This window comes from Antedon mediterranea, chromosome 1 (assembly GCF_964355755.1).
Source record: "Antedon mediterranea chromosome 1, ecAntMedi1.1, whole genome shotgun sequence".
NCBI classification, from domain to species: domain Eukaryota; kingdom Metazoa; phylum Echinodermata; class Crinoidea; order Comatulida; family Antedonidae; genus Antedon; species Antedon mediterranea.
The window spans coordinates 16,907,781-16,921,555 of record NC_092670.1 but is presented as its reverse complement, the minus strand read 5'-3'; the positions used below and the strand labels follow the sequence as shown (position 1 = coordinate 16,921,555).

Below are 13,775 nucleotides of genomic sequence, written 5' to 3'. Positions count from 1 at the left end.
TGTGTGTCGCAACAACTTTTGTATCATTTCTTTGACTGCTTCCGAGCGGCAGTGACTAAGACTACGATATACTATAAAACAATAGCATTTAAAATGATAAAATCAAATAGAGTAATATTCAGTATAGCATTTATATACTGTACCGTCTTCACTGCACTTGAACAGGAGCATAATCACTGAAGCGTAACCTCTGTTTGTCTCAGACGTTCATATTTTATTCATATGATTCGATCAATATCATGATGGCTTTTTTATAAAATATATATCATTGTACGAATATTGTGACATGACCAACAACACAAGGTATGTATCTTGCAGTATCTATCCGTGAGACGTGTCGGCCCCATACAATCAAGTTTAACATTACGTGTATACTTGGTCAGTGGGCCATATTCACCAATCACAGGCTAAGGGCAACATTTATCAATTAAAATACTCTTATTATCTAAGCGAATACGAATACCACTTTAAATACGTATTATATTTAACATAGTTGAAATAGGCCTACTTTGGTTTTAAAGGAAATATTGTATCTCACGTTACGGTAATAGACGATTCAGTATACCACACATTTGCTTACGACATGGTTATTGTTTTGTTTATTAAGGGACATGTCGTTTAAAAATAGAATCTAATAAATATTTTATATTATGGTACAATAATTATACAGTAACGAAGGTTCGAGTTGGCATGTTAATATAACCTTAGCTTATCCTAACCTTTCGAATATTCATTATGATATTGTTGCTTTAGGCGTTCATTTCATATTAAATTTTAATAATCTTTACATTACAAACAATAGCTGTTGTTAATGTTTATAGAGCTGTTGTTTTGACGCACTTTATGACAAAAGCGACCGGTTGCGTGCTTACAACTTACTTATTTCCTGAACAACGCTAAAATTACCAGGCGAATAACTTCCTTGAAATACCGATTGTGTAGTGACAGACTAATTGTCACTTTAAAAAATGTCACTTAACAAATTAACAGGCCACATTCAATATACTTTTTCGCGTACACGTTGTTAATAAGTAAAGCGTGGTTCCCACTAGAGACGCAACGCAACGTAAGGGATCTGACCAATCACATGCGATAAATTATTCGTTGTGTTACTTATTCGTCATTGGCCAACTCGCTTGCGTTGCGTCCTAGTGGGAACCAAACTGTATAGATTATCTAATACGCATTGCTTTAAGGTTCATTGCATCTACGTATCCTTGCGTTGTGTCCTAGTGGGAACGAAGCTTTATAGGTTATGGTGTGCATTGCTTTAAAAGCGTGGTTCCTACTAGCGACGTAAAGTAACGCAACCGACGCAACGTAAGAAAATGCCCTTCTAATAATTGTGTTTGCCCCCGCCTGCGTGAAATCAAACCTGCAATGTTTGCAGCACAATTGCGTCGTCGGTTCCCACTTGTGATTACGCAATACAGCACTTTGCGTCGATACGTCGCTGCGTTACGTTGCGTTGCGTTCTAGTGGGAACCACACTTTAGGTTGATTGCATCTACGTATCCTTGCGTTGTGTCCTAGTGGGAACGAAGCTATATAGATTATGGTACGCATTGCTTTGAGGTTGGTTCCCACAAGGACGCAACAACGTAGGCGCAAAAACGAGTGAGAGTGTAATCACAAGCAACAGTTCAGTTGATCCAAAGCATCGTGATTGGTCAAATTACTTGCGCTTAAGTCCTTGTATTGTGGGAATCACGATTTGACCGTCCAATCAGCGTGGCATATCCTAGTAAATCTAAAGGCAGTCCGTATCAGAAAGTTTCTTTGTTAATAGTCAGTTCAATATTCAAAACTAGAGGGGGCTCGACATGGATTATTTTATCTCAATGGGAAATTATTATTTGGTACATCATTGATCGTCTTCGCCGTACTGTTTGCTTACTACAGCCGTCACGTCAACTGTTCAAACAAAATACTGATAACTCTACAAACACGACTGCGTGTAATGATTGATATAACCCTGCCCGTTTCAAAGTCCGTCACTATTTCAGGAAAATGACGGAGATGAACCGGGACTCTGATGATTTGGATCGTAAACGTAACTAAAATCCTCCAAAACGTTTTAATAAAACGCGTGTATTTTGTGCTGATTAACGTATAATCACGCTATTGTTCGTTATAATATTATATAATGGCGGAGTTGTACGATGATGTTGATGTTTTTGATGGAGATGATAGTCAATCTTTACCACCGGTTGGAGCAGTAAAACGAGCTTGGGTTAAACAGAAGTATATAAGCCAAACTAGTAGTGATAACAAGTAAGTTACTCTTAAATGTTTGCCGCACGTTCTTAATCTTGGTTCCCGTACCAGGACGTAACGCAAGGACGTAAATGCAACGCAAGCGTGTTGACCAATTTAGCGACAGTGCGAAGAATCCATCGTCAGGCAAAATCACTTGCGTTGCGTTACGAAATCGTGTTGCGTCTCAGTCTTGAGAACCAAGCATTAGAAAGAAACTTCCGAAACCTAGGTGCAATTACGGACTTGAATTCGGCGTGATCAAGGTGTATTAATAGGCGCAATTAACACGAAATTAAGTGTGTAAAATAACATGCCTTTATGAGAACAAAATATATATTTTGAGTTCAAATGTAATATATTGTAAAGTTTCGTTAGATACTCCGTCCGGTACATATATTGTGGTATACCCGACGTGGTTTTTTAAAACCGAGTATTTGACCTACCAATAATTACGTAGGCCCTACATGTTCACATTAGTACATAGAACAAAAACATAAAATGTAAGGTAAACACACAAAAAAAAAACAGCTAAAAAGGTGAACGATATCATTACATTACATGGAATGAAATCATTTACATTTTACATTATTTAGTTACTGCACTAGTGGGGCTTCACAGAAGTTATATTTATAAAATTGTTAAAATCAAAGAGTAACGCTTGTACTAAGGTACTATTAAAAATATGTTTTCAAAAAGAAAAATGATTATATCTGAATAGATAGCAAGAGGGAAAACCGTATATTATTTGTACTGTTGAGAGTAGGCCTACCTATACTAAGTAATTCATTAAATAATTTATAGCGGCTACTGTGCTTGATTCATTCTATGCGAATATAGTATGAAATATGCAAAAGGTAATGGTACAATAATTATTTAACCTTCATTTTCATGAATATTTAACATATCACAAACAATAGGCCCATTAAAATTGGTGATTTATCATCTGTGTATTCCATATTGCGTATTGCAAAATCTGTACAAAATATGTTTTGAGTCACCATGATATTGTAATTATTATTAGTAGGCCTATACTTTATGTGTTCATTTTATAATAATGTAAATTTTATATCCAGAATGATATTATCACTATAATATGTGATGAAGAATTATAATTTTATGTTTACCTAATGGCTGTATTTACATTACTTATCAGTCAAACTTGTTTGTTCATTATACGGGGATTTTCTATTATATCTATATGATTTGGCGACCTTTTCATTTGAGTAGCCTTTAAAATAAAAGAAGACAGAGTGTACTCTAGTAAAAGTTATACCAGCCAGAGATTATAGGCCCTACGGGTCTTACATATTACTAGATAATTTTATTTTCAAATATTTCTTTACCGAGATTAGTCTGGGCTCCAGACGGAGTATTGTCTTAATATTAGTAAAAATATAAATATTTTTGCACATATGGCGTTTAATACGTGTATTACTTGAGTTTGGTCAAAATCAAAATAAAAACAAATAAATAACAAAAAAGACAATGAATACAGACTTGAGCCAAGTCTATACCGAGATCTACAATACAGTACAAATATTGATATACATTAGTAGAACTTTCTTCCAAGTTCACTGGTCCTAAAATGAGTCCTCTTAAGGGTTCTATTACGGAAGATGATTTGCAGTATATGTTATATCATGGATAAATTTCCTATGGTTATATTATGTCTTTTCATTTTAAGTTATAATTTATTTGATAGAAATAAAGAAGTAAAGAAAAGTAAAAAGAAAAAGAAAAAGAAGAAAGAAAAGCAACTCTCAGGTTTCAAAGCATGGCGACTAAATACTGCATTGGTATGTTTTCATGATTACTAATATCTCCTAATGTGTAGGCCTAGTATTAATTCATAGCTCCTAATTTAGTGAATTGTACATTATAAGTGCTCTATATTGTTAACACTTGCATCTATTAATTTAAACCGTGTTGTTCTATTTTCTTCTTAGAAATTTCAACGAGCCCGAGATCAAGTTAAGGACTTCTTTTTGTGGTTTGAAATTTGGAGAGCATCATTGAAGGAAGTTGAGGGTATGTAGATCGTATTCCAATTTAATGTTATGTTTGATACTTCTTTTTATCTTAAGCTCTGTCACTATCAAACTAGTTTGACAAATAAACTGTGATGCGCCCAGATATGGTAGTGATATGCTCAAATATGATGGTGATATGACATCATCATGTCCATATATGGGCACATAAAGTTTAATAATGTAGACAGAGCTTTAGATATTAGGAATATATATTGAATAGAATGTGTATTAATTATTTATCGATTCTCAGAACTATATTATATCATAAGAATATTTGGTAGTACAGAATCTTATTTGTAACACATGTGGTGCCTGTATCGTGTATAGGTTGGTTATTAAGGGTTATGTTATGGTGTATGATACTAGGAGATGTGAGACACATGTGATGATGTACTGTATTACCAAATATTCCTATGATACCGGAGAAATTTAGATTCAGTACCGAGAACCGGGTTGAATATCTAAAACTGACAGACAGACAAACCGACTTACTGACTGATTGGTCAAGTAACTGATAGTGCTTCTATTGTATCGCTACAGGTCAGTTTGGAACAGCGGTTGTGTCATTTTTTGTGTTCGTGAAATGGATGCTGTACTTGAATATTGCTATCTTCCTCGTGATTTTATCATTTGTTATCATTCCTCAAGCAATTATTAATAAATCGGAAACATTAAGTAAGTAATAACATTGTAGTGTCTTGGAATTTGTTTCATGTTGTTTCCCACTATGAGGACGTATAACGCAAAGACGTAAACGTAATGTAATTTACGCGTACGTTTTTTGCGTTACGTCGTATACCGTACGAAACGAGCTTTATAATAGTTTCGTACAAACTGCTGGTGCTCGAAATTTAACGCATATGAAGCGTTGATCTCATTTCTTGGACGTATAATGCAGCCCAGTTCGGATCCATCATGTCTTGATTGGTCAAATTACTTATGTTGTGCTTACGCAAGCTTTAATCATGGATGTATACCCCCATGATTAAAAAAATATATATCAATAGATTGGTATAACTACCCTTTAATATAACTATATTTAGCCAAAATCATGATTTATTTGTTCTCTGTTAGATTCGAATGATACTTGCAGTGTATTGTATGAACAATTTGTGCAGCATGAGACAGAAACTGATGCAGGCAATGTATTTAAATACGTTGTTGATTTTCTTGAAGGAAATGTGAGATATTTATTAATTGTTATCTATATTAGTTGGCTATCAATCAATCATAAACGTTATGATAATATTATAAGATAATCACTAGGTTATTAGATTGTTTTATTTGGTAATAAAATTATCGTTTCTTCTACCTGTTTTTGTACTATATTCTTTTAACCTACTACTGTACTGTTTTCTTGGTTATTCTAGGGTTTTATGGAATATACTGTATTGTTCTATGGTTTCTACACACCTTCAGTCAATTACAGTGACATAAGTTACGACATGTCTATGGCGTACTTGCTAATAGGATTTGCTTGCTTTCTTCTAAGCGTTATTGTTGTAGCAAGAAGGTAACTTGTTTTTACCCATAAGCGTTCAGTAAAATAACTCGGCTGCTATACATCAGTGGTTGACATAATTAGAACTGCTGTTGTGTGCCCCTGAGTCAACACTGTTTTTTTATGAACCAAATGTGTAAGCACAGAAGCTACAGTGCATTGCAAGCACCACACAGCTCTAAGCACTGCACTTGTAAGAACCGCAGCTTTACGTTCCGCAGTTGCAAGCGTAAAAAACACCGCAGTAAAAAAAACAACAATTGTTTAAGCACTGCTGCTATAGGCCTAAGCATGTTAAGCTTGGTTCCCACTAGAACGTAACGAAAGGACGTAAACGCATCGCAAGCGTTTTAAAGCTTGGTTCCCACTAGAACGTAACGAAAGGACGTAAACGCAACGCAACCGTTTTAAAGCTTGGTTCCCACTAGAACGTAACGAAAGGACGTAAACGCATCGCAAGCGTTTTAAAGCTTGGTTCCCACTAGAACGTAACGAAAGGACGTAAACGCATCGCAAGCGTTTTAACCAATGACAAGCGAAGTTATAGACAGTTAGCAATCACAAGCGAATAAGCCATCGCTTGTGATTGGTCAATTCACTTGCGTTGCGTTACGTCCTTGCGTTGCGTCGCTAGTGGGAACCACGCTTAAACAATGACAAGCGGAGTTATAGACAGTTAAGCTTGGTTCCCACTATAACGTAACGCAAGGACGCAAACGCAACGCAAGCGTTTTAACCAATGACAAGCGAAGTTATAGACAGTTAGCAATCACAAGCGAATAAGCCATCGCTTGTGGTTGGTCAATTCACTTGCGTTGCGTTACGTCCTTGCGTTGCGTCGCTAGTGGGAACCACGCTTTAGTTGGAAGTATCGCTTGCACGGAGTAGTTAAATAAACGTTCAAACGCCTGATGAATGAGTATTATCATATAGGCCTACACACTTTTTTACACGTTATGATATTTACATTTTAGAGCAGGAGATGGCTTTAAACAAAATATGTTGGACAGGGAAGGACATCAGTGTAAATATTCTCAGCTTGTATTTACTGGATGGGATTTTTCGCTCACTGATTCCAAGAACGCCAGTCTCAAACACAAAAGTATTCTGTTTGAAATAACGGTAAGACAAGTGATCCTCTTTTCATTCGGGTTCGTTTGTACGTTTGGTCGCTGTATTTTGTATTTTATTCAGATGCGCATTCACACGTTCTTCAATTAGGCCGGTTACAACCGCTAATGTAGAAAACGCCAGCTAATGTCGAAACAACCGTTATTGTAGAAAAATCCACCGCTAAATGTAGTAAAACCTCCAGCTAATGTAGAAACACCAACATCTTATGTAGAAAATAAAAATCAACACCAGCTAATGTAGAACGGTTAACAGCTAATGGTGCAACGATAATTTCCTCCCAGCTAATGTAGTATCGCCAGCTAAAATATTATATATTTTACAAACCTATGTCTAAATCATGTGGAAATGCATCTCTTTACTTAGCTATCAGTCCATCCACCTCTGGTAAGCGACCGACTTTCAAAAAGGGGAAATCTCGTAAATGGTAAGAAACAACCCTCGTTACCGACCTTCTCTATTGAATGGCCACCATCTCTGTTAAAGGACCGTAATCATAAACGACCACCTCTCGTCAGTGATCAGAATCTCTCAATTTATTTTTTTTTTTCGTTTTGTAGGGTGATCTTGGAGAAGAGCAACGGAAAATACAACAAGCATCAATGTCAACAAAAGAAAAGGCTGTACTCTACACAATTCGTATTGTGATTAATGTGGTTTGTGTTGCTACGGGAGTAGGGGCTTTGATTGGTATTGTCTACGTTACATTGTACGCTATAGAAGTAAGTTGATGACGATGTCGCTGGAAATGATGGTGGTGGTGGTGGTGGTGACGATGACGATGATGGTGGTGGTGGTAACGATGATTAAGATAAGGATGTTAATGATGATGACGATGACGACGATTATGATAATGATGTTGTTATTGTTGTTGTGATTGTGGTTGTTATTGTTGTTGATCCAGGTGATAATGAGAAAGGAATGATTAAGTTCAAATAAATATTGATATTGTTCTTGTTTTTAGAAATCATCTGATAGTGGTATGAGCGGAATTGTAGAGTTCTTGATCAGTTATCTACCGTCAATCACCGTTACTGTTATTAACAGCATTGTCCCAATTGTCTTTGGTATTTTAGTCAAATTTGAAAAATACAGCCCAAACTTCGAAATAAATATTACGTTAGGAAGGTAAGAGGTGTTGTTTTAGCTGATTATAAAGTTTGCCATTCGTATTTGATATAGTTGGTCGCTGGAACAAATGTAGGCCAATTGATTAAAAGCGCAAAGGACACAAATTCATCAATATCATATTTTTCTTTTATATTACAGGACCGTCCTTTTGCGGTTAGCCTCCCTAGCTGTTTTGATTGGTTCCATTATACCTAGAATCACAAACTGTGATAACAACAAAAACAATATTAGTTATGTAATACAATACTGTGATGCTTGCGAAGAGGACACACAGGTAAGTTCCTATGATACGACAACGACGACACATTTTTGTCAATGGAATTGTTAAAAACGGGCGGTAGAACAAGGTTCACGCCTTTGCGTCATGTTTGTTTTGATAGCGCGTAAAAACTTTATTTTTCGTGTGTGTAAACAACAACAGCACCGTATTTTTAAAACATGTGGTACAATTTTGGTGTTTTTTTATGCCTAGTGTTGGGAGACATATTTAGGACAGGAGATGTACAAACTGTGTATTACTGATTTCGCAGCGGTTATTGGGGTAATTCTCTTCTATGAATTTCCTCGAAGGTAACTTTCTTTAGCCTTTTTCTTCTATATCAATCATTTCAAAATGCAACTATTATATAATTAACTATTAAGTAATTGAATCAATACTACACAGTGGTGGGCGGCGTATAATAGAATTCTGGTGTGCGCAATTGTGACGTCGTACGTCGAACCAGGGAAGAGTGAAATTACATCTTCCCTGGTCGAACTAACGGCAGCATTGATTATCGTTTTCACCCACAGGCTTATAACTCGTTACTTTGAATGTGGCATAACTAAGATACTGGGAGATATGGAATTCGAAATACCAAAGAACGTGTTAGCCATCGTTTACTCACAAGCCATATGCTGGTCAGTGATTTTTTTTTTTTATTTGTGTGATATTGTGTATTGGAATACCTTAACCCATTTAATAATAAAATGACTTTCTTTAGGCTTGGAGCATTTTTCTGTCCATTGATACCATTTATGACAGCAGTGAAGTTTATCATCGTATTCTATTTAAAGAAATGGAGTCTTCTGTATAACATGGTGCCGTCTGCAAGGCCTTACAAAGCATCACGATCCGGGTTCTTTTTTATGGTCATTCTCCTTGTTACATATCTACTCTGTTTTGCACCAGTGATCTGCGCAATGACTTTGTAAGTGTTATATTCTCCTTGTTACATTTCTACTCTGTTTTGCATCATGATCTGCGCAATGACATTATAAGTGTTATATTCTCCTTGTTACATTTCTACTCTGTTTTGCACCATGATCTGCGCAATGACATTATTAGTGTTATATTCTCCTTGTTACATTTCTACTCTATTTTGCATCATGATCTGCGCAATGACATTATAAGTGTTATTCTCCTTGTTACATTTCTATTATGTTTTGCACCAGTGATCTGCGCAATGACATTATTAGTGTTATATTCTCCTTGTTACATTTCTACTCTGTTTTGCACCATGATCTGCGCAATGACATTATTAGTGTTATATTCTCCTTGTTACATTTCTACTCTGTTTTGCACCATGATCTGCTCAATGACATTATTAGTGTTATATTCTCCTTGTTACATTTCTACTCTGTTTTGCACCATGATCTGCGCAATGACATTATTAGTGTTATATTCTCCTTGTTACATTTCTACTCTGTTTTGCATCATGATCTGCTCAATGACATTATTAGTGTTATATTCTCCTTGTTACATTTCTATTATGTTTTGCACCAGTGATCTGCGCAATGACATTATAAGTGTTATATTCTCCTTGTTACATTTCTACTCTGTTTTGCACCATGATCTGCGCAATGACATTATTAGTGTTATATTCTCCTTGTTACATTTCTACTCTGTTTTGCACCAGTGATCTGCGCAATGAGTTTGTAAGTGTTATATTCTCCTTGTTACATTTCTACTCTGTTTTGCATCATGATCTGCGCAATGACATTATAAGTGTTATATTCTCCTTGTTACATTTCTACTCTGTTTTGCACCATGATCTGCGCAATGACATTATTAGTGTTATATTCTCCTTGTTACATTGCTACTCTGTTTTGCACCATGATCTGCGCAATGACATTATTAGTGTTATATTCTCCTTGTTACATTTCTACTCTGTTTTGCACCAGTGATCTGCGCAATGACATTATTAGTGTTATATTCTCCTTGTTACATTGCTACTCTGTTTTGCACCATGATCTGCGCAATGACATTATTAGTGTTATAGTCTCCTTGTTACATTTCTACTCTATTTTGCATCATGATCTGCGCAATGACATTATAAGTGTTATTCTCCTTGTTACATTTCTATTATGTTTTGCACCAGTGATCTGCGCAATGACATTATAAGTGTTATATTCTCCTTGTTACATTTCTACTCTATTTTGCATCATGATCTGCGCAATGACATTATAAGTGTTATTCTCCTTGTTACATTTCTACTCTGTTTTGCATCATGATCTCTACAATGACATTATTAGTGTTATATTCTCCTTGTTACATTTCTATTATGTTTTGCACCAGTGATCTGCACAATGACATTATAAGTGTTATATTCTCCTTGTTACATTTCTACTCTGTTTTGCACCATGATCTGCGCAATGACATTATTAGTGTTATATTCTCCTTGTTACATTTCTACTCTGTTTTGCACCAGTGATCTGCGCAATGACTTTGTAAGTGTTATATTCTCCTTGTTACATTTCTACTCTGTTTTGCATCATGATCTGCGCAATGACATTATAAGTGTTATATTCTCCTTGTTACATTTCTACTCTGTTTTGCACCATGATCTGCGCAATGACATTATTAGTGTTATATTCTCCTTGTTACATTGCTACTCTGTTTTGCACCATGATCTGCGCAATGACAGTGTTATATTCTCCTTGTTACATTTCTACTCTGTTTTGCACCAGTGATCTGCGCAATGACATTATTAGTGTTATGTTCTCCTTGTTACATTGCTACTCTGTTTTGCACCATGATCTGCGCAATGACATTATAAGTGTTATATTCTCCTTGTTACATTTCTACTCTATTTTGCATCATGATCTGCGCAATGACATTATAAGTGTTATTCTCCTTGTTACATTTCTATTATGTTTTGCACCAGTGATCTGCGCAATGACATTATAAGTGTTATATTCTCCTTGTTACATTTCTACTCTATTTTGCATCATGATCTGCGCAATGACATTATAAGTGTTATTCTCCTTGTTACATTTCTACTCTGTTTTGCACCATGATCTGCGCAATGACATTATTAGTGTTATATTCTCCTTGTTACATTTCTACTCTATTTTGCATCATGATCTGCGCAATGACATTACAAGTGTTATTCTCCTTGTTACATTTCTATTATGTTTTGCACCAGTGATCTGCGCAATGACATTTTAAGTGTTATTCTCCTGCCTTGTTACATTTCTACTGTTTTGCACCAGTGATCTGCGCAATGACATTATAAGTGTTATTCTCCTTGTTACATTGCTACTCTGTTTTGCACCATGATATGCGCAATGACATTGTATAAGTGTTCAGCAAATTTCATCATAAGACATAAGATGATACCTTTTACTTTCTGCGACTTATTCACTGTTTGTAAAATGGCCACCAAAGTATAGATTTGAAGTACGGTATAATTGTGAGTGTGGCTCCCTCTTCATAGTACTTTATGTTATTATATTACTTTTGTTTACAGAATGCAGCCTTCCAGAGGATGTGGCCCTTTTCGTTACTTGCCTACCATGTGGGAAACCATTGTTATATCATTTGAGGAGTGGCCAGATTTTATACAGAATATCGTCAAATATGCTCTATCATCCGGTTTTTTGGTTCCTCTTATTATCCTAATTCTTTCGTAAGTTATTCATCTTTATGACTATAGATAGGCCTTTTAATCGATATATTCAATTGGCATAATCATCATGTGTTGGTTCGAAGTGGCCGAGACCAGGAGCGCCTAATGACCAAGTCTTAATATTGGCACATAGGGGTACTTTTGATGGACGGTATAAGAACAAATTTTTTCTCGGATAAGTACTTGAAAATGGACTTCCTGTGGACATGGAATCTTCCGTGATGAGTCGAGGGTTACCCCGGTGTTCTAGTTCAAATTCAGAATTATTTATACCATGGTTATCATTTGCACCCACTCGGAGTTTAGGTTCATTTGAGCTGCAAATGTATTATCACACCAATAATCGTTTTTAAAGTAGGCCTACTTGATCTTAATTAAGCTCTGTCTACACTATCAAACTAAATGCCCAAATATGGTGTAATATGACATCATCATGTCCATATATGGGCACATTACATTTTTGTCACATAAATTTGAAAGTGTAGACAAAGCTTGAGGATGTTCAGAATTAGATAAGACGGTCTTTCATCAATTATAAAAATATTAAGAGATATGATGAAGCGAATATGTAACACGTTATTACTTTTACTAATAGCCTATTATAATGTAGCCATTTTAATCTTGATAGGTTAATAATGTACTACTATTATGTAGCTGGCGGTGCTCAGAAAGAAGTCATTAGCCAGCTAAAGGAACAGCTTGTTATGGTAAAGCTTAGTTGCTACTAGCATTTTATAATACCTGTCGCATGTAACAAAACTGTCACACTTAATATATTTACCTTTCACACTATGTAACTTAACTTTTATAACTTGTTTAGTTTGATTATTTAATAACTTTCATGAATGATGATCTGCAATGTCAATCACTGTGTTAATATTGCGTAGGCCTACTGTGTTATGTGCCGTTCCACGTTGTGATGTATTCTTATGTGCACGTGAATGATACTACGAGCACGTGCTAAATGTGCTCCATGTAGTAATGTTAGCGTAATGTTAAGATAATCTTGTGGTGATGATGTAATAATGACGTAATAGTAGTGGCCAAAATCATTGAATAGAAATTTCAATAGAGCCGGCGATATCAACAAGTAGGCTAATATTGTTAATTCTCTATTTTCTATAGGAAGGGAGAGACAAACACTTTTTATTACAAGAAATGCAGAAATTACAACCCTCAGTAAAACAGGAATTGCGACAGAAACGCATGACAAGTGGTAGCACTCCTGGTACTTTGCGAGGGAAAAGACAATCTGTCCAGCAACGTCAACCAGTCTACGAAACCAAATTTTTCAATGATGATGACGTCATTGGATACGCGATGGATGACGTTTCAAGTGTATCATCTATTGTAGAAATAGCCGGACCAAGTGGTGATGTAGGCCTATACAACTCAGACGATGAAGATCGTTATAGTAGATAACAGTGGAGAAGTTATCTGGTTACTCGATCCTGATATGGAATTGTTTATCTCCATGCTCCTGCGTGGTTAAATTTTTTTAAATTAAAAAGCGTCTTTCGAATGAGATATATAGTGACACGTGCTTACTTATAGTTAGGCCTACAAGTAGTAGTAAGACGTTCAAGATTATTTTAAAGTTTTTTCAGCGACTTGAGTTTTTCAAACTATTTAGGCCTATATGCCCTACACAGATTTGTTTTTGTAAATTTGTACAAAAGATTAATAACATGTATTCATAAATTAATAAAAAATCTATTCAAATTAGTTTTTTTCTAATCTATTTTGAAAGAGATCTATAAATAATAATGATGAATAGCATTTACGGTATCATGACGTCGTACATGTAGGCCTACGACGGCCACTTTGAAGTCG

General features: G+C 35.6%; 1 protein-coding gene across 2 annotated transcripts; it reads left to right on the top strand.

Moving 5' to 3' along the window:
* The first annotated feature begins 121 nt into the window (after positions 1 to 121).
* LOC140047142 (transmembrane channel-like protein 7) lies at positions 122 to 13,623 on the top strand. 2 transcript variants are annotated; one of them, XM_072091993.1, is made up of 16 exons: positions 122 to 303; positions 3,962 to 4,055; positions 4,206 to 4,287; positions 4,830 to 4,964; positions 5,364 to 5,470; positions 5,660 to 5,802; positions 6,765 to 6,912; positions 7,482 to 7,643; positions 7,886 to 8,049; positions 8,191 to 8,326; positions 8,525 to 8,622; positions 8,845 to 8,952; positions 9,036 to 9,242; positions 11,784 to 11,942; positions 12,571 to 12,649; positions 13,068 to 13,623. In XM_072091993.1, the coding sequence occupies exons 1-16, from the start codon at positions 287 to 289 to the stop codon at positions 13,362 to 13,364; spliced, it is 2,136 nt and encodes a 711-aa protein (XP_071948094.1). In that variant the 5' UTR covers positions 122 to 286; the 3' UTR covers positions 13,365 to 13,623. The 2 variants fall into 2 exon arrangements, with proteins under 2 accessions (XP_071948094.1, XP_071948086.1); XM_072091985.1 differs by lacking the exon at positions 122 to 303 and adding an exon at positions 2,082 to 2,274.
* The last annotated feature ends 152 nt before the right edge of the window (positions 13,624 to 13,775 follow it).